The sequence below is a fragment of the Microcebus murinus genome, chromosome 4 (assembly GCF_040939455.1).
Source record: "Microcebus murinus isolate Inina chromosome 4, M.murinus_Inina_mat1.0, whole genome shotgun sequence".
In the NCBI taxonomy this organism is placed as follows: domain Eukaryota; kingdom Metazoa; phylum Chordata; class Mammalia; order Primates; family Cheirogaleidae; genus Microcebus; species Microcebus murinus.
The window spans coordinates 52,930,153-52,955,844 of NC_134107.1; the positions used below are offsets into that span (position 1 = coordinate 52,930,153).

At 53.7% G+C, this 25,692-nt stretch overlaps 1 protein-coding gene across 7 annotated transcripts in view; it reads left to right on the forward strand.

Moving 5' to 3' along the window:
- LMO1 (LIM domain only 1) overlaps window positions 1-24,806 on the forward strand; it is a 38,664-nt gene extending 13,858 nt beyond the window's left edge. For 4 of the 7 annotated variants that reach the window (XM_076002203.1, XM_076002200.1, XM_076002202.1 and 1 more), the window contains exons 2-4: window positions 19,847-20,060; window positions 22,737-22,862; window positions 24,440-24,806. In XM_076002203.1, the coding sequence (XP_075858318.1) occupies window positions 19,847-20,060; window positions 22,737-22,862; window positions 24,440-24,545 (446 nt within the window). In that variant the 3' untranslated portion in view covers window positions 24,546-24,806. Of the gene's footprint in view, window positions 1-10,752; window positions 10,816-19,846; window positions 20,061-22,736; window positions 22,863-24,439 lie in introns of all 7 variants that reach the window. The other 3 variants (XM_076002199.1, XM_076002198.1, XM_076002197.1) reach the window with 1 other exon arrangement.
- Window positions 24,807-25,692: the final 886 nt, after the last annotated feature.

The window sequence follows — 25,692 nt, forward strand, 5'->3', positions numbered from 1 at the left end:
AGGGAAGGTCCCTCTGTTTCCCATGTGTGCCGGTGTGGCGGTGTATTCGTTATCTGTTGCTGCGTAACAAATTGCTTCAAAAATTAGCAGCTCAAGACTACATTGCGGTGGGACAGGAATCCGGGTATTGCTTAACTGGGTCCTCCGCTTCAGGGTTTCTCACAGACTGTAATCAAGGTGTCAGCTGTGCTGTGAGCTCATCCCCAGATTCATCTGGGGAAGCCGCTGCTTTCAAGCTCCTCATGTGCTTGTTGGCAGGACTCAGGTCCTCCCTGGCTGTTCACCCGAGGCTGCCCTCAGTCCCATGCCACGTGGGCCTCTCCAGCACAGCACCTGGCCTCCTTACAGCCATCAGGAGAGGGTGTCTGCTCACAAGAAAGATGTGACAGTCTTTTATAACTTAATGGCAGATGTGACATTCTGTCCCTGTTGCTATGTTTTCTTCCCTGGGAGCGAGTCACTAAAGCCAGCCCCCACTCGAGGTGGGGCAGATTACACAAAGGTGTGAATCCAGGAGATGGGATCACTGGGGACCATCGTGCAAACGTGCAAACTGGCCCGCCGTGAGAGGTCAGCCTCCGGAACAGCCTCTCGGGCCCCTGGTGTCTAACAGTTTAGTTGCCTTCCAGAGAAGAAATCACCAGCTCCATCCCTAGAAGTCCCTGTACCTCTGCCTCTTGGGTCACCTCACACCAGGGAAAGGCACAGCTGTCTCAGAGCCTTTCATTTCATCTTCACAGCACCCTTGGGAGGCAGGGAGGACGAATTCTAGCCCCATTTTGCAAGAAAGCAGTTTGTGTCCAGAGAGGGAATGACCCTTGCCTGGGATACCCCAGCCAGTTGACACGTGGCAGAACTGAGATGAGAACTATGTCGCTGCCTGCCATGTTCCCACAGAGGTGTTGGCAAAGACCCTCCCACGCCCTCCCCTGTGGTGAGGGGACGGTGCCGTGTGTACATGTGAGTGCACATACATGCACAGGCAGACACACGCACATGCTCGGCTGGGCCTGGGGGCTGCTGGATCCCTTTTCTCACAGGCGGTGAGTTGTCCAAGGCCAGTAGGGGCCTGCAAAACAGCCGTCCAGAGGGGCCCATCACCCCAGGGCCTCTCTTCTCACTCGGAGGAGGGGAGGGTGGAGGCTTCCTGCGCCAGCCTCCCCACTGCTGTTGGACTGAGTCCTCAAGTCCTCGCTGGCTGTTGCTGGTGGAGGTGGGGACGGCGTCTGCAAGACAGCCTGGGCAGAGGTGGCTTCAGCAGTTCCTCCTGTGGGAGCAGGCTGGAGGAGCACTCCCCTGGGCTGGAGCACTCCCACAGCAGCCTGGGGAGCATAGAGCTGGGGCCGGAACTGCTGCATCCCTGTCCTGCCTCTGCCCCCACCTCATGGTCATGTGTCCTGGGGCAGGTCCAGTCCCCTCTCTGGGCCTTCGTTTCCCCATGTACAGCCTGGGGGGGCTGCCTGCTTGATGTCTCGGGGCGCTGTGTGTGGAGACGTGGCCGTTGGGGGACTGGTGTGGTGGGCCGAGGCCAGCAGAAGGGAGCCCCCGGTGAGGTCTCTTTCCCTTTCTTTGGTCTTCTGGCATCAGCAGACAGTTTCCTAGGTGAGAGCATTGGTGCCCTCAGCCCTCCACATTCGGTCTTGCCACATTTGAATCCAGGTGGAAGGTTCCTGTCCCCTGCTGTTGAAGCAGAGGGGACCCTGGAGCAGACTCAAAGCCTGGAGGCCAGTGAGTGGAAGTCACAGCCTCGGGCTGAGATGAGCCTGGTCAATTACCTCTTTTTATGCTTGGGGAAACTAAGGCACCAGAAGTGTCTGCTCCCTCTCTCAGCTGAGTGTCTCTGAGATACTTTCTGAGTAGCAAAGTCTGGGCCCAGCGGAGGCTGCACCCAGCCTGGCATGGGACCACGGCCTGCACCCCTTCTCTTTGCCTGCCAGTCAGTCAGAGGCCGTCTTTTCCAGGCAGCTGCTCTCAACCCCGCCAGGAGCTGTTTCCCATCTGTGAGGCGTCTTCTTGGCAGGGGCCAGGGCTCTGGAGAGCAGTGGGCAGGGCTCCCTCAGGCACCTGGTTCCACGCCAGTACTTCACCCAAATGCAGAGTTCGAAGTTTTGACCTGCCTTCATGCCCCAAGGATGTTTTCATGCTACTCTTTGATCCTCAGAATGCTTTATCAGATCACTGCTAAAATATGCCTTATACATGAGAATAATATCTCATTAGTATTATTAAGATCCAGGAAAAAATTAAAATTGGTTGAAATAATTAACACAAAGTAAAACTGGCAACAGCTAAGACTGCACCTGGTAAAATATGTTATTGACTAAAAATTGACAGAAGAATCACATCTTCCTGACAAAATTAGATCTGCCGACGTTGGCTCAGGAAACATTTTCTGATGGAAATAATTGCCAGAAGAGAAATCTCAACAGTGGCAAAAAGCTCTAATTTTTAAGATTCGATGTGAGCCAAAAGCTGATCATGAAACAATAGTCAGTTAAAATTTTAAAAGTAATTGATCCCAGTGAAAATAATCTCAATCAATTAAAAATGGGGAAGGTTGAAGAAATGGTTTAACATTATGCAATGGAAAAGTGATCAAGGAATTAAATTGACTTAATGAAGATCATTATGAGCTACCGTCTTGAAAAATCATCAGTGTTGGTATAATTTTTATCAAAATATATTTGTTAGGGACTAGCCCCTACTAGTAGACACTTAGTGAATATTCTTTGAGTCAACAATGAATCAATGAATGAGTTAAGTGAGGGAGGGGAGCAGAGAGAGTCATAGGATTATTCCTTTGTCCCAGGGAGAGGACGGGCAGCGCTGAGTTCGCGGTTAGAGGTCACGGCTGGAACGTCATCCGCGAGGCTGCGGTGGTGGTCAGGGTGGCAGGGTCACACTGCGCAGAGCCTTGCAGGCCGTGGTTAGGTGTATGCTAAGGGCAATGGGAAGTCTTTGAAGGGCTTTAGGCAGAAGCATGTTCAAATTTACATTTTATTAGGATCATTTGGGCTACTCTGTGGAGAATAAATTGGAGGGGATTAAACTAGAGGCAGAGAAAGCAGCGTGTAAGGCGGGAGGGAGGGGTTCTGCCTTTTCAGCGTCCCAGGGTGACCTCTCCCCACCCCTCCAGCCCCAGACTGCCTGGCACCCTTCCTGCCTGCCTTCAGTTTCCTCGAGCTTGCCTGTCAGGGGAGGGGGTAGATGGGGGTCGGGGTTGGTCGGAGGAGACAGCTGAAGTCTGGAGCTGTGGCATTGGGAATGGGAGCTGATCTGAGGTCCCCTGTGGTCAGGATCCTGGCTGCAGCCTCTCAGCTCCCAGGACCAGGGCCTGGACTTGTGGCCAGAGCCGGAGCTGAGCTCCAGGGAAGGTAGCTCAGAGTCCCTGGCTGCGGGCATGTCCTCACCCACCTTTGTCTCTCAAGCCCCTGCTTGCCCAGCCCAGCTTTGGCCTGAAGGCTTCATCCTCTGTCGCTGCACCCTGGCTGGCCTACAGCCCTGGCTTTCTAGGCTCAGAGGGAGCCTGAACTGACGTCCGTGGGCCTGTGGCAGGCGGGGGCACACCGGGATGGGGAAGCAGCAAGTCCAGACCTGCCCAGCCACTGCACCCGTGGGCCAGTTCCTGACTCCTCTGGCCTTGCATGATCTGTCTGTAAAGTATGTCTTGACCCTCGCACACTCAGCCAGTTTTCTTAGCTTGGCTTCATGAAAGCTCCTGATTCTGGGAAAGAGGCTTAGCTCAGGGTCTCCCTACCCTTCCTACATCTAATACAGTCCTACCCCCTATTTATATGCAACTAGGATTGGCCCAGAGAAGAACAAAACTTTTCCGAGGCCACAGAGCCCCTCCATGCGGTCTGGGAACAAAGGCCTGGCTCTGCAGTGAGCTGTCCCTCAGGGGCACGGCTGCATGGACGCCACTGCTGCCTGGCTGCCCAGGGCTAAAGACCCAGCAGCCTGCTTCATCCTGTCTGAAGGTACGCTGTCCTCTCCCCATGGCCGCACTCCCAGGAGCTCTGCTTCCCTTCCAGGTCTAAGGCTTTGGATTCCCTCCCCCAGGGGCAGAGAACTCCCAAGAGCACCAGCTCAAACACATGCAGATTGGCAATCTTTAGAATTCTTTGAAAGAAATAGCAGCTCCGCAGCCATGAGGGCCTGACTGCTTGCTACAGAGGCAGCTTGATGGGGCTGAGCAGATCATAAGCATGGGCTATAGAGTCCAGTCCTGCTCTGCTGTCCTCACACTGTGAGATCTCAGGCAAGTCTTGCTCTGCCAGCACCACCACTGCTGTGTGTTCCTGGGATAACTAAATAACCTCCCTGAACTATTTTCTCACACGTAAATTAGGGCCCAGAGCATCCTCCTGTCCCCTGTACAGAACGCAAATGAGAGAAGATGCTTCCCTGTGTTTAGCCAGGCAGGCAGCACGTGCCCACCTGAGGAGCTGTTGGTGAGAGCACGGTGGCTGCGTAGAGTGAAGGGACCCTGCACTTGCTCCTGCCACCTACTGCCCCTGAGAAGCCTTCCCTGCCCTAGGCCCCATAGAACTTCAGAAGAGAAATTTAGAGAAGCTTGGGGGTAATTTGCGTAAAGGGCGGCTTCCCAAGATGGCATTTCACAATACATCCACGTAGACTCATGGGACCAACCTCAGGACCAGAAAATGGGCATGTGTCCATTTATTTACCCCAAGGCCCAGGGAGCCCTCTCAGGTGACCCGAGCTGTCCTTCCCCTCCGTGGGGCTCTTTCCGCATGTGGGAGAATTGCAGGCTGGTCTGCCTGTGCTGAGATGAGGCCTGAGCGCGGTAACTACTGTCACCCTAACCCTGGTGGGCGCCCCGACCGCTGGGCAGATGGATGTGCCCTGCCACAGTGTGGTCCTGGCTCCCCCTGCTGGCCACGATGCTTCATCTCTTTGAGTCACCCTCTCAGGGTGCTCTCTCCCTCCAGAGGCAGCCTTGCTGCCTTCCTCCTGGTCTCCGGCTGGATCTGTACGTGCACACCCCTGCCCTGGAGGGACTTGCAGGTCCTGGGAGAGGGCAGCGCTCCTTACCCAACCTTGGCTGGGCCCTGGAAGGCCTGGATATCATCCTGTCCTTTATGCACATACCATTTGCACTTGTAGTATCTAGTGTAGGACAAGCTCAAGGTCCTGAAAGAGGGACCCCTGCCCCACAGGCATGCCTAATTTGCAGGTAGTGCATAGTCCTTGAAGGATGCAGAGACTCCAACAAAGAGGGACCTAGGAAGACAAAACAGTAATACAGTGGTATAAACAAATGGGTGAAACGACAGCAATGGATCCAGTAGGGTGTGAGTTTCCTGGAGAACAGGGCTGGAAGAGTAGATGGAGTGAGATTTCGGGATAAGGGGGTCTGTACTGGGGAAGGAGGCAAGGGGGTGCTCCGGAGCTCTCTCCTCCCTGTGGAGCAGCCCGAAGGAGATAGGGTAACCAGGGCCCCCTCATGAGGGGGCTGCCTCCCAAGCCCCCTCTCTTGGCAGCTTCTAGATACCCCAGGCTATTGGCCCCCTCCCCCGCCCCAGGACTTAATTTTTTATGAACTGGTTTCTCCTGTTCACAAAGGAATATTTATTTTGTTATTGTTTTGTTTTGCTGTATAATAGCTTTATTGAGATACAATTTGCATACCATAAAATTAACCTTTTAAAAATGTACACTTTAGTGGTTTTTAGTATATTCACAGAGTTGTGCAATTATCACTATTATCCAATGTGAGAACATTTTCATCACCCCAAAAAAGAACCTCCATACCCTTTAGCAGTCACTCTTCATTCCTCCCGCCTTGGCAGCCGCTAATCTACTTTCTGTCTCTATGGATTTGCCTGTTCTGGCCATTTCATTTAAACAGAATAACACGATATGTGGTCTTTGTATCTGGCTTCTTTCCTAGAATAATGTTTTCAAGGTTCCTCTGTGTTGTAGCATATGTCAGTACTTCATTGCTTTTTATGGCCAAATAATATTTCATTGAATGTACATACCATATTTTATTTATTCATTTGTCAATTGATAGACATTTGGGTTGTTTCTATTTTTTGGCTGTCGTGAATATTGCTGCTATGAGCATTCGCGTACAAGTTTTTGTTTAGACTTATGTTTTTATTTCTCTTGGGCATGTATTTAGGAGTGGAATTGTTTGGTTATATGAAAACTCTATGTTGAGGGATATGTGTTTTTAAATTCAAACAAATGGTGCAAGAGTATTCAGGAGAGAAACCATCCTTGGATTTCTGAGCTTCTAGAAGGAGATTGCCCATAGCCTGGTCCCAGCCGAGCTCCTGGGGTTCATTGGAACCTTGGGCAAGTCCTTTGCCCTCCTGGCTTTAGTTTTCTGATCTACGAATTGGGGATAGTACTGATCTCTTCTCACCCTGAGGGCTTTTGTAAGTAATTACTACTTGCAGAGCATGTCAAGAATTGCAGAGCACTTCTATTTGCTTTAGCGGCTTTCATTTCTCAGCCCTGGGAGTTGGGCGTTATTGCTCCAGTTCTGCTGACGAGGAAGCTGAAACTCAGAGAGGCTAAAGGACTTGATCAAGTTTACACTGTGGGTCACTAGCAGACCTGTCAGAGTCCAAGTACCTTATATGTGTCAGTGGGCAAGGAAAGGGCCCTGCCTGAGCAGGCCCTGCCTGAGCACTGTATTCTATGCCCCATCCCAGACACTGGGAAATCAGGGCCCAGACATGGCCGGATGTGGGCTCTGAGGCAGAGCGCGCTATCAAAGGAGGAACAGGGACGGCAAAAGTCCACTTTTTAGCTGTGTGACTTTGGGTAAGTTGCTGCACATCTCTGAATGTCTATTTTCTCATCCATAAAATGGAACCAATAATTACAACTCATAGCGCTGGGACAAGGACATGGTGAGATGTTGTATGTGAAGGGCAGGGCATGATGCCAGGCACACAGAAGGTATGTATAAGGTTCTGGAGCACATGAGGAGGGTTGGGGAGAGTGCAGAGTATTGTGGGACCACTGGGGAGATGTGGTTGGCTTCTGGGCTGGTCAGAGCAAGATTTATAAGAAGCAGCTTGGGCTGGCCAGGAAGGTGAGCAGAGAGGTAGGGGGTCCTCCGGGCAGTCCTGGTGTTTTCCAGCCAGTGGCTGCTGGAAACCATGAGGGGTTTCTAGGGGTTTCGAGAGTTTGTGGGCAGACTCTGCTGGTGCCCCAAATTCTGACCCCCAACCCAGCCTGTAGATGCCTGAGGGGGGCTTGCATGACTGCCTCAGTTAGCCCGAATGGTAATAAAACACTTTAAATTTATTGTGACATTTGGATTTAATTAAAAAGTACACACTTAGGGAAGTAGAACATAATGGGGAGAGAGGCAGGGTGGCTTTTCCCCTCCTTTCTTCCCCAAACTAATTAGCGTTGTATTTTAAATTGTTTATGTGCCGCTAATCATCGTAATAAATCATTTATACTGAAAAAGACACACTCGGCTGTGCCCGCCGTGCGGGTTCCGCTCGCCGGGCTCTATCACGAACAAATTGATCTGGAAGTGAATTTATTAACCACTAGGGAAGAAATCATTAGTGCTTTCTCTAAACATTCCCCAGGTACGCTTTATTGCCGCAGTTTATGCTGTAACTAAAAGGAGCATTACCCAGGCCCGTGTTGTAATTTCCTTGCCAAGCCAGCCGCCCACTCCCAAGCTGGGAGGGGCTGGGGAGTCCCTGCTTCCTCTCCCTCATGTGGTCTGGTGACCTCAGTCGCTTTTCCCTGTGCCCCTTGTTCTAGAAGGGGCTCCCTGTGAAGCCTCCGCAGGCCCAAGGCCTTAGTGACTGTTCTGTTGTCTCTCACCTGCAGAGTGCTTCACAGTCACTTGAGTTTGTGTCTCAGGATTGTGGCTTAAAGTTGGGAGGTGGCCTGGGGTTTGGAGAAGGGGGGGGGGGGGCGGTGCTAAGAGGTCACTGGAGCCAGATAGGCTTGTCATAGACCAGCTTCCCCACCCAGAGTTGGGGAGGTATCGGCTGTGAGCTGACTGTAGGTTGGGAGGAACCGATGCGGCTGAGCAGGGACCCAGGCCGGAGCTGGGGGCCACAGCTGGGGCTGCCAGGAGCATCCTCTGTGAGCCGTGCCGCCAAAGGCCTTCCTACTGCAGGCCCTGGGGCCTTCTCCAAGGCTTGGCTGGAGCAGCATGTTCTGCTCAGGTGTTTGGTGAGGCCCACTGGCCTGCGTGTCCTGGAGCACCTCGCAGTGCGGGGCCCAGAACGGACTCAGTACCCCGGGCGTGGTCTGACAGCCGGCGGACAGCATGAGTGTCAGCTCCCTGGCTGCAGACTCCATGCCTTGGAGAATGCAGCCTGCGGCCGGCCTACCTGCTGACTCACACCGGGATGAACTTTCCCTTTGCACTGGGGGGCTTCACACCACTCTCCCCAAGACATTCCCAGCAGACTGTCTCCTGCCAGGTTACCAGAAGGGAAACTCACTTCTGAATGAGGGCCTTCTCCCTGGGAGCCCATGGCTGCTCTAGGATACAGATCCCTAACTGTCTGCTCCAAAGTCCACGCTCTACACGGCTTCACCCACTGGTGCTCCGTGAGCCTCCTCAGCCAGGTGGGGGTGGGGAGAAGGGATCTGGCCCACACAGCCACCCCTTCAGTGCTTCTCATCCTGGTGTGCAAAGGAGGCTCAGCTCTGCAACAGGAAGGCCCAGGGCAGCGCCTCAGGCAGGCACCCCAGGGGCGGTGCTGTCTCAGCCATAGCCAAGGGGCTCCTGTCCCTGAGGACGCTCCCTCCTCGCCTCCTGGCCCTCCCTCCCTCACCCTGCCCAGTGGCTAGCAGATGGGCTCTGGCTGCTTCGAGAAGGGAGAAGGACCCAGCAGCTGGCTAGGCTGAGCCTGCCTGGAGGGTCCCTTCTTTGCGTCTGGAGAATACATTTAAAAGTTTGAATTCAAAATTGATTTTGAAGGGCCCTAATCTCCGATCCCCTGGTGCTCACGGTGTGTCTGCAGTCTCCTGCCAGACTCTCGTTTTCTGGTTCAGTGCGCTGGTGCTCACGTCCCTGCTGCTGTGAAACTGAGGCTCATCTAAGAGTCCAGGTCCTCCTCCTCCTCTGCTGGGGAGCTCGAAGGCCCCTCGGGAGCCCTGTTTCATTAGACGGGTGATGTGGGTTTGCGGATGCCCAGGGAGCAGCTGAGTTTCTGTCAGGGGAACACAGCTTCCAGACGCTTCCCCACTGGGCCCCACAGTGGTGCAGCTCCAAGCAGCATCCTGCTAAGGGACCCGGGGGTTGGCTCCTGCAGCCCAGGGTGCGATGGATGGTGGGTGTGACAGAGAGAGAGAGGCTTGGCAAACTCCAGGGGCCATTTCCTCCCTCTGAACCCCAGAGGCTTAGACTGTGCTGGGAGGGGAGAGTGGTCGTGTTTGTAAGCCAGAAGGACCCTGTGCCAGGAGGAGGGGTGTCCAGGCCCGAGTGCTGACGTTACACGGATGCCTGAGCTCTGGTGCTCTGCCTGCCGTTCCCCAAGGGGTGGGATGGAGTATCTGTGTGTAAAGGGAGGACGAGAGTGGAGGTTTCATTCCTCACGGGTCTGCAGGGGCTGAAGGACAGGACTTTGCCTCTCCTTTATCTCAGGGATGAAGGGTCTATATGGCGTGAGAGCTGTCTCAGCTGGAGCCATAGGATGGGCCTCTCAGAAATCTGGACTGTGGCAGGCAGGGCCTCGGCGCTGCTGCAGATAGATCTGTTTTGTGGGGTGGGGCCACAGAGCTGCCAATGCCTGGGGGGTGTGGCATGGGGCGCAACAGGCTGATTAAGGCGCCATCCCCTGGGAGGCCGCCTGTCTGAATCGGCACACTCTGACCAGCAGACTCGTGCCAGTAATCATCTGGCTAGAATCCGTTCAGTCTCTTCATGCATGAGTGGAACCGATGGCTAAAAAGTGACTGCTGCGACTGCTGTGAGGCCCAACGCTGGGGACACAGTGGTGGGCAAGGCACACAGGACCCCAAGAGTAGGTCTTCGTGAGGCGTGTGTTCTTAGGAGAGAAACCAATCGCTTTTCTTAAACTAACTCCCAGAAAAGTAAAACAACTCCAAATTGTGATTACAAATTCAGAAGGAAATGACTGAGGCAGCATGGTGGGGAAATAAGGAAATAAAGAGGTCCACAAAGCCTTCCCTGAGAGATGACATTTAAGCTGAAGCCTGAAGATGAGAAGAAGCCAACCACATGAAGAGGCAGGGAAGGGCATTCTGGGAAGGACACCTGTGCATGTGCAAAGGCCCTGAGGCAGGAAGAGATCTGGAGTGTGGCTGGAGTGCTGTGTGACAGGGGAGGCAGGGCCCAGACTACACGAGGCTGTCATGGGCTAGATGAAGAGTGTGGGTGCTGTTCTCAGCCCACCGGATGTTATGGGAGACTTTCAAGCTGAGCCGTGATCTGTCCCAATTTATTTGAAAGATTTCTTCAGCTGCTGAGTGAAGGGTGGGTTGTGGGTACCAGACACCTGGAGGCTGGTGGGGGGCTATGCTGACAGTTTGGTGAAAGATGGCGATGGCTCTCGCAATGGGAAGTTGCAGGTGGGGTGGGGAAGGGGGTGAGGATGATGAAAGACCAAGGGTGACACCGAGTTCCTGGCCAGAGCATCTGGGTGGATGATGGCGTGGGTGCCGTGAGGAAGGCTGGGGTAAGGAGGCAGGGACCAGGTTTAGGGGAGGAAACCAGGAGTCCTGTTTTGGACCTGTTGCTTTTGAGCTATGTCTGTGACTTTATAGAGACAACCAAGGAATTGGAAGAGAACGCCTGTACCCATCCTGGAGAGGGAGCACACGCTGCAGGTAACTATGCAATTAACTCAAGCCTCATTCCAAGAAAGACTCCAGTGGGCATGTGCAGCTTCTGATGTTTTTAAGTTTCCCTCACTCGAGAACCACAGAAAGCTGTGTGAGGCTGCAAGAGCAGCCCCCATTTGCACCTGCTCCAGAATCTCTGTAATTGTCCCGGCCTTCCTGCAAGCTCTCAGCTGGGTCCCTGCTATGGTCTGAATGTTTGTGTCCCCTGGAACTCACATGTTGAAACCTAACCCAGTTTGTGATGGTGTTAGGAGATGGGGCCTTTGGGAGGTGATTAGGTCATGAAAGTAGAGCCTCATGAATGGGATTAGTGCCTTTATACAAGGGCCCCAGAGAGCGGCCTCGTGTCTCCTCACACAGTGAGAAGACGGCCATCCCTCCATGATCCAGGAAGTGAGTTCTCACCAGACACAGAATCTGTTAGCACCTTGATCTCGGGCTTCCCAGCCGCCCAAAACGTGACAGATCAATGTTGTTTATAAGCCACCCAGTCAGTGGTGTTCTGTTGTAGCAGCCTGAATGGACTAAGTCAGTCCCTAAGGCTCTAGCCCCAAGCCAGGCTGTGCTGAGTTCAGCTTCCTGCAATAGCCAGACCTGTGGGGTGAGTGTAGACCCTTCTTAGCTGCTTTATCTCTGAGAACTTAAAGGTCATCGAGGGTTCAGGCTATAGACACAAGTTCCTAAGGATAGGTTTTCCTCAACCAAAACATGCTGCAAAAATGCCTCCTGCTCCGCACCCAAGCCCAGGGATGGTCCCCTTGGGGGGCTCTGAGCCACGTGGCCTGGGGGAACATGCTGGGCTCTGGGGATCCGGCCCACCCTGCCCTGGTATGTCCTGCGAGGGGAGTTTCAGCCTCCTCCTTTTGGCCACCGAGTGAATGCTCGCTTGACTCTGCTTCTACATAGCCCTCCTGCCCTTTCCTATCCCTAGCCCCACGTTGTGCTTAGTTTCTGGTCCACATCCCCTTGCTGGCCCCGCCTAGAAGCCCTTTCAAGATTCCACAGAAGCCACAACTTTGGAAGAACCGGTAGGTGAGCAGAAACAGCCTGTGGCCCAGAGCGTGGAGACGATGCCCTACGTCGGTTGTTGTTCCTCCTGGTCTTAGCCCAGGTCCTCTGCTAAGCAAGCCCCTCCCCCACCCCTGCACCAGCTGGCATCCAGGCTGTGTGGGAGGCCACGGGGCGTGCGCTGGATGAGAATTTGAACACTGGAGTTTGACAGATCAGGATTCCAATCCCTGCCCTAAAACCTTTGAGCTATATGACCTTAGATAAGGGCCTAAACCTTCCTGGGCCTCTGTTTTCTCATTTGTGAAATGGGGGTAATCATTAGTACATCAGAATTCATTCCTATGAGGATTCATTGAGATAACAAACGTAAGGTGCTTAATCCAGCACCTGGCAGTGGACGCTGAGTAAATGGTGACTTTTATGAAGAGGCATGCAGTTCTGACTGAGGACATATCCATCTTAGTTATTTTTTTATATGCAATAAAATGATAAGTCTCAAATGTTCGGTTCAATGAATTTTTACACATGTATGCACCTATTTAAACACTCAGATCAAGATATAGGACCTTCTCAGTACCTCAGCAGGTTTCCTCATGCCTCCTCTCAGTTGATAACACATCTCCCCTTTCCCAAGTAATCATTATTCTCACGTCAGATCCGTTTTGCCTATTTGGGAACTACATACAAATGGAATCACACAGTGTGTGCCCTTTCTGTCTGGGTTCCTGCATCTGTGCATCCGATTCATTGCTGCGTATGACTCTGTTGCATGCCTGTACCATGGTTTATTATCTGTCTTACTGTTGATGGACATTTGTGTTGTTTTCAGTTTGAGGCTGTCATGAAGAAAGGACCATCCTTGTGCATCTGCTCTGATGGACATAAGCTCTCATTTCTCTTGGGCATATACCTAGGAACAGAATTTGGGGTCATAAGGTCCACCGTTTTCCTAGCTGATTGCTCTAAGCTACTATGCCAAACATTGTTATAAGCACTTCCTGTCCATTATCTAATTTAATCCTCAGTCCTTTAAAGTAGGCTGTCCTCATTTAGCAGGCAGAAGTGGGAAGTGACAGAGTCAGAGTTCAAGCTGTGCCCCTGTGTCTACAGGGCCTCCCCCGAGCTGACCACCACCTTGTGGGCCGAGCCAGGCCTCCAGCCTTTTTCTCTCCCAGTGGGGAGCTGGAGGCCAGAGGAGCCCCTACTTCTCTCCCTCGTCTGACCCAGTGCACGCGCTGCCTGCAAAGGGGCGCGTGGAGGGCGGTAATGAGCGTGCTCTGGGTGGCTGTAGCCGTGCGTTTCAACAGTTGTTCTCGTTGGCTTTTGATTCCAAATGAGTAGGAAATACTATTAGTTCAGGCCTCGCCTGCCGCACGGCAAGGCCCTGGGATAGGAGTGCAGTGAGACGAGAAATTGTGGAGATAAAACTGGTGTGAAATGGAGGCCTTCTCACAAGGCTGGATGTGTCCGTGTGAAATGAAGTTACTTCTGAGAAAACGAGATTTAAAGAGATTCTGCAGAATTAGATTCCACTTTCAAATTTCCTTATTAAAGGGGATTGATGTCTAGGAGGGGCTGCTGGCAGGCTGCGTTCGGGATCTTGCTCTGCAGCTCCAGGTCTGAGTGTGGGCCGGGGCGGGCAAAGCAGCACACGGGTGGCAGGGACCCAGACCCCTGTGCTCTGTGGAGCCTCCCCCCTCCAGCTGTGGGAGGATTGTAGGGCTGAGTTTCCAGATGATTTCTGACGCTCCACATAGATCCAGGTGGGCAAAACTGAGGGGGCTCATGCTCTTCCATTTCCTGCCGTTTCCAGACCTCTTACTTGTGGGGTTTGTTCAAATCAGAGCTTGGTTTTGAGCTCTAATCTACTTTTTGGAACTGTAGTCTTTTAAGAGATAGTAAGCTCGAATGTGGCTGCTATGTGCGTGTATGTGTGTCTGAGCTTGGGTGCATATTTACATGAGCATACCCAAACATGTGCACACACACACCCGTGCATGTGCCTGCTTGGATGCATGGGTGTGTATTTTCATGCAAGTTACTGAGCACCTACTGTGTGCCAGCACTGTGCTGGGTACTAGAATAAAATTGTTGTGGGGAGAATAAAACAGACACAGTCCCTCCTCACATAGGCCTACAGTACATGTGTGATCACATGTGCATGGGTAAGTATTTGTGTCCTGCATGCCTTCCATGTGTCTCCTGATCTCTATAAAGACTCCTGCCTGGGTCCTTTAGCCCCTCAGCATGCAGCCTTGCAACATAGCGTCTGAGCTAAGTGCTTGGGCACAGGTCCGTCTCCCACAAACTGCGACAAGTTAGTAACCTTTCTTGTGCCCCAGTTTTCCTGTTGTTAAAATGGGAATAATAACAGTACCTGTCTCATAAGGCAGTTGTAAGTAAAGCACTTGGAAGTTGAGCACTGGTAAGTGCACAGGTGAGAAAGGGAAGCCCCGGAACTACACTGGGCGGCTGTGTCTTGCTGAGTGGCCTCTGGGCAGGGCCTGCAGCTAAGTCTCCGCAGCCCAGGCCAGAGAATGCCCAGGTGCTGGTTTGGAACCAGTGCAGAGGCACGTTGAGAGATTATGAGAAATGCCAAGGCTACACCTGCCTGTGCCCCAGGGCTCTCTCCAGAGCAGCCAGAGGGACCTGCCCCTGAGCTGTCAGCCTCTGAGCTGGCACAGCAACTGTTTCCTACTTGACTGGTTATTGGAGCAGCCTGTTGGACAGAGGGGGCTGGCTTCCTTCTGCACATACTCGCCATGATGCTAGATTGTCCTTTGGATAGAGCTGTCTTCTGACCAGTGCCCGTGTGACTCTAACCATGGTGGAACATCCAGATTAGCTTATTGTTCCTTGAAATAAGTGTCCCTCACTATTTTAGGGACCTGTGCTAGAGCTGTGACTGTGGCCACCCTTTCTCATGTGCTGAGTAGGGTGACACTAATCACAGCTAACTTTTGATTGCTGAGCTTAGTCCCAAACACATCACATATAGTGACTCCTTTGTTCCTCGTGGAAACTCTATGAGATGAGTACTGTTTTCATACCCATTTTACAATGAAGAAAACTGAGGTGCAGAATTAAGGTCACACAGTCAAAAGTGTCAAACAAACCCAAATTGATGGATATTCCATAAAATAACTGGACTATACAAAAATGCTAGTGTCTTGAAACACAAGGAAAAGCTTAGGAATACTTCTAGATTTAAGTAAACTAAACTTGACAACTGACTGCAATGTGTGAGCTGGGATTTTGCCATAAAGATATTATTGAAGGAATTGGTGAAATCTGAATGAGGTCTGTAGATTAGATAATAATATTATATCAATGGTAATTTCCTGGTTTTGATCATTGTACTATGGTTATGTAAGAGAATGTCCTCGCTTTTAGCAAAGTATTTACACACCAAAATTATTTAAGGGTATAGAAGCTTCCTGTCTGAAACTGACTTTCAAATGATTGAGGGAAAAAATTAAAGATAAACAGGTAGGTGGCAAGATAGGTAAGTAGTAGATAGATAGAGGAGGATAAAGCAAATTTAGTAAAATGTTTAGGGAATCTAGGTGAAGGGTATACTAGATTTTTTTCTAAATTCTTTCAACTTTTCTGAAAATTTGAAATTATGTCAAGATAAAAGTAAAAAGAAAACAGGTGTCAGAGCAGGCATGGTGTCCTGGGGTGAGTGTTAATAATACTATCAGTTCCTGTTCTTTGTGCCCCTGGGAGCTAGACTCTGCTGTAGCTTCACAGGCATCATTTCAGTCTGTCCTCATCAGTCTGAGTGGAAAGGGACTATTAGGGCCCCATTTCCCAGATGCAAATCAGAAAGGTGGAAGGATTCGCTCCAGGCCCCTCAGCTCCAAGAGCAGTTCCCAGACTTAAAACTAGACTCTTTGACTTTAAGGTCTGGACTCTGCCTCAGCCCTGCTGTTGACTCTGGTCTTTGGGGGAGAGCAGGAGTGGGCAGAAAAAAGGCATTTCTTCCTGGAGCAGTAGTGGAGTGAGGGCCATTTGCAGGATGGAGAGTAGTTTTCCAGGATTCTTCAGGGAACAGATCAAGCAGGACAGGCTGGCATATGGGAGGGGACCTCAGATGCCCAGTGGAGTCACCAGTGGTGGCCACAGTGGCCTCCAGCAGGGCAGCCACAGGGCTTAGCCTGGAGTGCTCTGGGGCTGAGAGAGGTGGACATTCTGGGGTGGAAGACTGGCCTTGGTGGAGCTCATGAGGGAGCTCTGGGAGTGTCCCAGGCCACTGTCCAAGCTGGAGGTACCAGCAGGACTGGGGGCCTGCAGTTTGGAAAAGTCCAGGTGCTAGATCCGAGGAGCAGCCCGGGCTGGGATGGGTGGGCAGGAGTTGCTGAGAGCTTGGGTCAGGGCTAGAAGACCACTCTGGGGTCCACAGGAAAGACAAGGCTTTTCTCTCAGCTGGAGGGAGAGTATGGAAGAGGCAGATGACCTCTGGCAGTCCCTCCCTGTCACCTGGACTGTCTGGCTTTTCCCCAGATTAAAGAACTGAGGGTGAGTGTCTGGCAGCCAGATGAGTCAGACTAGGAGTCTTCTCTGCGCAGCCTCCCGCCAACAGCCCTGCCTCCCCCACCCTGCTGGGGGAAGGGTTGGCATGTGGCTTGTCTCCTCTCAAGTGTCATTCCCCCCACACCTTGGGACTTAGGGGTGACACAGAGGCTGAATGAACTGGTTTATTTCGCTGGGCCCAGTATATGCATCTGAGCATGTGCCCGGGCGGGCATGTGGGCGCAAACATCATCCATTGTAAAATATCAGTGTTTTCATGGGTGAGTAGTAATTACTGGGTAATGCTTTAAAACCTTTCCTGAAGGAGCGCAAAGCTGTTTTTTCCTAAAGTCAGGAGTACATTAAAAGGATTACCATGTAGATTTGATTTTTAGATAACACTAAAATGGATCCCAAATGGACTTCAGCAAAGGGATGCTATCTCCTTAATGGAAAGTGCATGGCCTGAGGCTCAGCTCCCAGAGCCAGGCTGGGGAGGGAGGGAGGGAAGAGGTGTCTGCAGGGGACAGGCTGGCAGACTGGGTGGGGGGCTGGGGAGACAGGCAGGAGTGAGGGCCCCCAGACCTTGTGGGGAGCTTATACCTTCATCTGGGTAGCAGGAGACTGCAGAACCCCCTTAAAGCCCCTTCACCTTTCCTGGTGTGTTTACAAGCCTCCTGGACTAGCCCAGCAAGAGCAAACACAGGAAGGAAGGAGTGACTCCACTGTCCCATTTGACCCCCAGAGCTCTTCTGCCCTCCTGTAAGAAACAAGGGGTTATTTCAATTTTCCTCCTAGGGCAGAGGAGGGAACTAAGGCCCAGAGAGACCAAGGCGTCTGCTCTGGCCCCTACAGCCAGACGGTTGCAGATCTGGAGTCCAGTCCCAGGTCCATCCTGCAGGCGTGCTCTGGCTCTGCCTCAGGCTTTTCTTGAGACATCAGCCTTTCCAGGCGGAGAGAGCTCAAGGGTCTCTAGATGACCTGGGGCCTCCATGTCTCAGTGGACATGGGATACTTGGGAGAAGCTGTGTGGCTTCTGTTAAATAGAAGAGCTCTCCAGAGCCCAGAAGAGGGGTGCCCAGGCTTTACAGACAACCTGCCGGTGCAGTGTTCAGCCGGGGCACAGGCAGAGAAGAGGGGACTTCTCATGTCTTTCGTGGGGTCCTCTAGGTACCATGGCCCCTGGTGAGAGGGTTGCTAGCTAGTGCAGTAGTTTGTAGCCCTGCAGGCTTTATAGCTACGCATGCTGGGGCCTGAGCTTGGAAGGCCAGCCTGTCCAGCTGTCAAGCCAGACAGAGGGAGTGGACAGACGCTCCTAGTGCTGGGATCTCTCACTGCCCCTTTCATTTTGAGGACACTTAGTGGGGAGGTGTACCTGATTGTGGATGTTCCAGCCGCTCATCCACCCACTGGTGATGGTGCAGATATGGTGTCCTGGGAGGGGCTCAGGGCCGCAGGGGTGGGAGCCATGCCTGCTGCAGCTGGGTCACCAAGGGGAGTGAGTGGTAGCCTTGTGAGAGCTGTACCAGAGGCCCCGCCAGAGATCTTGAGTTTGTATTCACATGCATGGCCGTGCTGGCTGGATGCTCCCTCCACAGGACCCAGGGACAATAGTCCCACCCTTGGAGCCCCCACGGTCTTCCCATTCAGCTATTTTAACCCCCTCCCCTTTTCCTTACACCTCCCTGCAGGCCAGGCCTTGGAATGAGCCTCAGGTCTCAGCCCTCAGGGACACCTTCGCCCAGCTGCCCTCCAGGGGCTCCTCAAGAGCTCTGGGCCAGGCCGGGCCCTGCTGGCGAGACAGTGTCGTCCTGGGCCCCATCACTCTCTCAGATCAATTAACCTTTACAGCTGCATTAAGGAAATTAGGCAGCAAACTCCCAGCTAACAGCCCGGCCTGCGGGACTGGGGGGAGGGCAGGGAGAGTCTGCTGGCCTCAGCCCTTACAGCCTGCAGGGGCCACCCCCTGCCCTGGCCTGGCCAGAGGAAGTCTGAGGAGGCAGCTGGGCTGAGGAAGAGCAAGGAGAGGGGAAGGAGTCCCCTGGCTAGCCTGACAGGGGCTGACACTAGCCCCTCTGCCTGCATGGGCCTCGGTTTCCCCATCTGTGAAATGAGAGCATTTGACTGAAGAACTCCTCAGGACTCTATGGGTCCTGAGGCTGAGGCCCTGGTGGCTGGTTCTCCCCTGAAGCCTGAAGGGGAAGCGACAGGAAGTGCAGGGGCCCAGCAGCTCAGACTCTGGGCCGAGGCTGGGAGGGATGTCGGGTGGGAGGGACTCCAGAGGGGGCAGGGCTCCTTGGGAGGGGATGGGCTGGTGGGGAGCCAGGGAGGCAGGCAGGGGTGCCTTAGTCAGGGAAGGGGCACACACCCCTTACTCCTGTCTTCATGAGGGGTTCCCTGGGGATTCTCACAGTCAACCCGCCCTGTGAAGTCTCAGGTCGGGGCTCCTGAGGGCTCCTGCACTTCCCTCCGAGCCTCAAAGACCCACATGGGTGTGCAGACTCCTGACGTCGACGTCTCTCCCCATCTCCTCCTCAATTGCCCGTGTGGTCCCAAGGGCAGGGGAGTAGGAGCTCGTGCCTCTGTGCACACATGTGCCCACACCTGCACATTATGCCTATGTGTGTGGGGTATATGTGGGTGCGCGCTCACCTGCCGGGACGCCCTGCCCCTGCAGCCCCACCACCACATTGAGGTTCCTGCCCTTTGTAATCTGTGCTTTCTTGTGTGTTGGGGACTGGTGTGGGCCCTTGGAGGGGGAATGAGCAAGTATCCAAGGACTCAGAACCTTCCCTCAGGCCAGGGCAGGTGGGAGTTTGACTCCAGCTGAAGGTTCCTGAGCAGGGCCCCAGCCAGGCCAGCCCAGCTGCCTCCCCTCACCTGCCAGGGGCTCCCGAGCCTCCTGCTCCCCCTGGGAGTGTCCCAGGGGCACCTCACTTTTTTCTTGACACATCCACAATTCTATGTGCATAGACCAAGAGGCTGTAGCCTGACTTTTTAGGTTAAGATGGTCAAACACACAAGCAATATGAGGAAGACTCAAGTTGGCAGAAAGATCTGGGAGTTCTAGGGGACTCCGCGTGCATGAGGAGACTCCATTCTCAGGCCACTGCTGGAAGAGTGGGGCCGGATGGTGGTTTTGTGAGGGCGGCTTCGGGCTTACTCTGGATCAGGCCACGTGGGGCAGTGGCCAGGATGGGGAGGAAGAGCTCCAGGACTGGAGCAGAGCAGACTCAGGGATCCCTGTTCTGCCTGAAGCCTCTTCCAGGGACCTTCCCGGCCAGGGGAACAGGCCATGCCATGCAGTCCAAAGGGCAGGAACCATAGCCAGGGGAGGAGGTCACTGGGGAGAACATGAGGGCCCTGGGAACCCCAAACCCGGAAAGAACAGCAGAGAGAAGCAGTGACCTCCTGTTTCCCAGGGGGATGTGGCCCAAGGCCCAGAGCCACAGGGCCCACCCTGTGCTCACATCTGTCTGTCCCTCCGCAGGCGTGCCGATGCTCTCCGTCCAGCCCAAAGGGAAGCAGAAGGGCTGCGCAGGTTGTAACCGCAAGATCAAGGACCGCTACCTGCTGAAGGCGCTGGACAAGTACTGGCACGAGGACTGCCTCAAGTGCGCCTGCTGTGACTGCCGCCTGGGCGAGGTGGGCTCCACCCTCTACACCAAGGCCAATCTCATCCTGTGCCGACGCGACTACCTGAGGTGAGCAGTGGCCGCCCACCCCCCAGCCCCCATCCTGCTCAGCCAGCCAGCCCCCGTCCTTCGAGGCCCAGCATGGCTGCGCCCTGGCTCCAGACCCAGGACCCTGTGATCGCGGCCCATGTGTCCACTCATTCCTGACCCTCCTGCCCTACCCCGCCTGCCCAGACACAGGAGGAGCTGCCTGAGGGTGGGCCTATGTCTTTACCGCCTCGGATTCAGGGCCTGGCACGGGTACCTCAGATACACTTCCTGAGGGCGCCAGCTGGCTCTGCCACTGCCCTTGCCAGGGGCTCCTGCCCTCTTGTTCCTGGAACCTGGGAGGGGACACGCAGAGGGGCTTTGAGGAGCAGGTGGTGAAGCTCTGACTTTCTAGGCCCTCCTCCCTGATGGCATCTCCCCCACCTCTTTCCCAGTGCCCGACACCCTCACTCTCCAAATGGTCCTTGGATTAGGCGTTCCATTTGCCTAGGGGGCCTGGCAGGTAGCCACACACTAGCACAAGGGCCTCTGACGTTGGAGCTTAAAGACCTGGGTTTGTACTCGCTCTGAGCCTTTGGCAGCCAACCTCTCCCAGCCTCAGTTTACTCCTCTGCAAAGTGATGAAAGAGCTGTGCTTCTTTGCCTTGCATTCCTCAGAGCTCTAACTCACCCTCCCCACAAGCTGGATCCTATTCCCTGGGGCCACCTCCCCCAATTAACCCCCCCTTAGGCCATTTATGACATCAACAAGGCTGGAAGGAGGCCATGCAGCAGGGCCTTGGCTGACGCCCAGCGCCTGCATTTGGCTCTGTCACAGGCCATTGGATGGTGGCTGGGCCTTTGGGGAAGGAAGGCCCATTGCGTTAATTAACAGGTCAGGGCAAGGGCTTCAAGGGCTCCCTCTGCTCAGGGCTGGTCATATGGAGCGGGGGTGGGGGGTATGGGGGGGTTGCCAGTGGAAGCTGCTCTACTTCCTGGAAGTCCTCAGACTTACCTGCCTGCACCTTCTCTTTTAACTTCTGCCTCTTGCAGAAGTTTTAAAAAGTGATGCAATAAAACAGGATCGGTGACTTAGTGCTCCTGGCCAGGGCTGGAGGGGAGAGGCCAAGGCCTAGAGGAGGGTTTAAGGAGGGATGCTCCTGGAGGTTTGCCCTCCAGCACCCGGAAGGGGCCTCTAAGTCTGGAGGTTTGGGGCATCACCTGGGGGCTGAACCTGCCAGGTTAGGGAGAGGTGGCAGATGGTCTGACAGGTCCACAGGACTTGGAGAGGGAGGCCCATGGTGCAGTATGGGCTTGTTGGGAGAGTCAACGTACCCACATGCATTCTGGGCCCTGCCAGCTACTAGGGACTCAAGGTATGTTCCTATGTTCTGGCAGAGGCAAGGAATGACTTGGGGCCAGCTAGGACAGTGGGCTGAATGGGGGTGTGGCGTCCTTGAGCTACGGAGCCCGGAGTGTGGCTGTCCAGAGGCTGCTGTCTCTGCAGCCACTGCTCACTGGGCTGGTGGCAAGAGAGGCCCTTCTTGGCAGGCAGATGCTGTTGCCCAGCCTTTGTGTACCTTAATCTGAGCCACCAGGCAGCTCAGGCTGATGAATAATGGAGCCAAGCTCATCTGCAGGCGCCTGAGCTTGAGCTGGACAAATCAGGGATTAGAGGGGCCTCCTGCCCGCCTCTCAGCCCCACCAGTGTGCAGAAAAGAAGCAAGGAGGAGCCAGGTTGGCTCAGACCACTGGGACAAGTATTGGTCTGCATGGCGAGGGAGTGAACTCCCTGACCTGGAGCTTTGCAGCCAGCAGCTAAGAGGAGGGGTGCCTGTCTCAAAGAGGCATTTGTGCCAGATGTCCTTGGAACTTCCTTTGGGCATCAGTTCTGTTTTAGAAACATCTAAAACAGATAATCTTTGAACAAGATCATCCATCCTCATTTTATAGAAGTCCAGCATCTCCATTTTACAGAAGGATAAACTGAGGTTCAGAGAAAGGAAAAATGGACTTAGGCAAGTGACACAGTGAGTTTGTAGCAAAAAAAAAAAAAGATTTAATAAAACACTGTAATTTTAAAGGAGGGAGGCAGCATCATGCAGTGGTTTGGAACATGCTCTCTGGAGCAAGGCTCCATGACTTGGCCAGGTGTTTACTTCTCTGTGACTCATTTTTCTTATCTTATCTTTAAAATGGGGAATAATAACTGTATCCAACCTCCCAGGGTTGTTGTCAGGATTAAATGAGTTAATGTCTGTAAAGCTCTTAGAATAGTGCCTGCCATAGAGTAAACACTACCTAGGCATTTGCTTAGTTCTGACTGAGAATTTACAACAGTTTTCTCAACAACCCTGAGCAGGGCGTATTTTCGTCTTGGTTTTATGGAAGGTAAATAAGGTTCAGAGAGATTCAGTGACTTGCCTGAGGACACACAGCCTCTAAAATTCAGGCTCCTGTGAGTCTGGAACTCTTAGTTGGAGCTAGCCTAGTGCTTTCCTGGTGGCCCCAGGTATTTGAGGGATCCCAGTGGAAACCTGGGAGGGAGGCCTTGGGATGGGCAGTGTCAGCCAACTCCTGACCCTCTCCATGCCCTGCCTGGGGGGATGTGCCTATTTCTCTGAAGCCTGGTCTCTTGGTGGAATCTAGATGCTGTCATCGGTGTTCATACCCTTTGCCCAGGCAGGCCCTGAGTCCTCTGCACCCTTCCCTTGGCAGGCTCTTCGGCACCACCGGAAACTGCGCTGCTTGCAGCAAGCTGATCCCAGCCTTTGAGATGGTGATGCGGGCCCGGGACAATGTGTATCACCTGGACTGCTTCGCCTGCCAGCTCTGCAACCAGAGGTGAGTGCTACACACTAGACCCAACACACTCACCAGACACTAGCCTGAGGCCTGCTGGGGTGGGTCAGCGTGCTGTGGAGGCATGCGTGTGTATCTGGGTTCTGTGTGTGCATGTTGTGAGTGTGCATGCTCTTTATGTGTTTTATGTGTGCCTAAGCCCTGTGGCCGAATGTGTGCATTCCAGTACCGGGTGTGCGCATTTGTGTGGCATACTTCTGTGTGAATGTAATGGATGAGGGGATGCGTGAGTTGGTCATGCATGCATAGTTGGAGTGCTCATGTGCATGTATGAGATTTTTAAATGTCCATGTACAAGTGGGTATGTGTGCATGATGGAATTAATATGCACATATACATGTGTTTTTAAATGTACATGCATAATAGGGATATATGTGTGTGTTTACTGTGTGTGCATGAGGTGAGTACACATGTGCACACGTCTTTTAGATGTGCATGTAGAGGGGTAATGTATCCTTGCACCCCCATATCTGTGTGTATACTACACATATGTGCATGCACATACGTTCTAGTGAGAAGGGTTCCCAAACCTGGATGGCAAAATCCCTCCAGGGAATGGCCACTCGCTCCTGCCCGCACTCCCTGATTCTGGTTCAAGGAGAACCTCTTTTCTGGACTATTGGCCCCTACGCTATGCCCCAGCCCTGTGGGAGGCCCCAGGGACCTAAGGAGCCAGAGCCCTTCAGCCCTGGCTGGGGCCTAGCTCCAGAAGGCAGGCCCTTTTCTCAGGAGCCCCAAGGCAGGTAGGAACTCATAACAAGTGTTCCCAGAGGGTACAGTCCAGAGGGACATAAAGGGAACGCTGGTCTGGCCAGGGGCTCCGGCCAGACCTGCTGCTAGGAGGGCTTGGTGAAGTTACAGCGCCACCTGGTGGTTGGACTGGGATCTGCTGGGACTGGGCCAGTGATCCTTGGGTCTCACTACAAGCTTCAGCCACCTGGGGACATCGTTGGGGAAAGGACTGGAATCATCCAGTATTTGGGGAGGACTCGGGAACCAACATAGGGCCTGCCTTGGGAAGCAGAGAATTAGAGGAACAGGGTTACCTCCCAGTAGGATGCTCTAAACAACCCACAGATTCTGATTGGAGGAAGAATGCCCTTTACTAAGCAGTCTTGTTAGGTTGGGGAGAGGGACAGAGGGCTGGAAAAGCACCCATTTTATCCCTCCCGCCCTCCCCATCTCTGCCTTTCTCCGTCTGTCCTCTCCGTCTTTTCTGTTTCTTTGTGCTCTCTCTCTCCCTCTCTGGGACTGGGGTAAGTTGTTCGCGCACCAGCCCCCTCCTCCCCCGCCAGGGGACCTGACTGTAGATGGCCGTGGCCCAGGCTTGCCTGTCTGTCTGTCCTACCTGCAGGGCCTGGCGGGGGCTGGGCTGACCAGGCTTGCTGCGGGACTCCTGGCCATCCCCTCTGGGAAGCTCAAGGACCAAACTCCCCATCACCGCCTGCCACGTGTCCCCCTCCTGGGCGGGGCTGGGCCCTGTCTGAGCCCCTGCTACCTGCTGGGACCCCTCCCAAGGCTTCTCTCTCTCTCTCCTCTCTCTTGCTTGGATTTTCCAGATTTTGTGTGGGAGACAAATTCTTCCTGAAGAACAACATGATCTTGTGTCAGATGGACTATGAGGAGGGGCAGCTCAATGGCACCTTTGAATCCCAGGTTCAGTAACGCCCGGCGCCTGGCCCCTGGGCCCCTCTGCCCGCCTGCCCACCGCCCGGCGCCGCGCTCCGCCGCCTAGAGCTTCTCCGTCCTCCACGGGAGGGACAGCCCTTCCTCCACCACCGCCACCCGTCTGTGTGTGACCCCTCCTGGGGCCAGGCGGGGCCTGTACAGTCTGTCTTCTGTATATAAATGGGAACATTTATTTTATGAGAAATGTAATGCGATTTTATTACTGGCGTGGATTAAACTTATGAATGTTTCCGGGGAGGTTACTGTGCGTTGTTCACGTGACTGACACCGGCCTGGGGCCGCCCTTTCGCCCCTGAGGGGTAGGCACGGAAAGGGGGCGGGCCTCCAGCGTGTGCTGTTCTGGACAGGGGAGCAATAGGTTGGCTTTAGGGGGAAGAAGCTGGAAGGGGACAACTCGGAACCCCCAGCCAGAGGTGAGACCTGACGTGTCCTCCCCTCCCTGGCAGAACATACACCCTGGCTCCGAGTAGGCCCCCCAGAAGAGGGGCAAGATGAAGCCTTCCTTCTTCCCTCCCTTGTGTTCCTGCAGTCCATTCCCCCAGTGAAACCCCACACTGACTGTCCAGAGGGGGACCTAGCTCTGGCATCCTCTACAGCAGGACCCCAAAGCCTGTGTCCCCTACCATGGGAGCACCATGCTGAAACCCCTCTTCCCTTTCAGGGTGACAGATGGCATTTGTTGTCTCTGCCTAGCAGCTGGGACCTGACCTGGGGCCCTGCTTTCTGCTCTCCTGGGTGAGCGAGAACAATCCTTTACTGTTTCCCTTCAACTTGGCCCACGCAGGCTGGAGGCTTCCATTCACTCAGTGAGCAAACCTCAGTCTACTCTGTGTCTCAACGCTGTGCTGCAGGCAGGGGTGACCCTGAGCAAATCAGACACGAGGATGAATCATAGATCAGACACAGTCCCTGCCCTTGAGGAGCTTGCCGTGGGGGTGAGAAGCAGAAACCAGAGAGGGGGAAAGCCAGGAAAACAAAGCACATGGTAGCAAGAACAGAACACTGTAGGGAGACCTAGAATAGGCCAGTTCCCTCCAGGGCACACAGGGCCACTTGTGATGACTTAGGAGAGTCAGAGGCAGACAAGTCAGTGGACACATGGTCAGGCAGACACATGTACTGG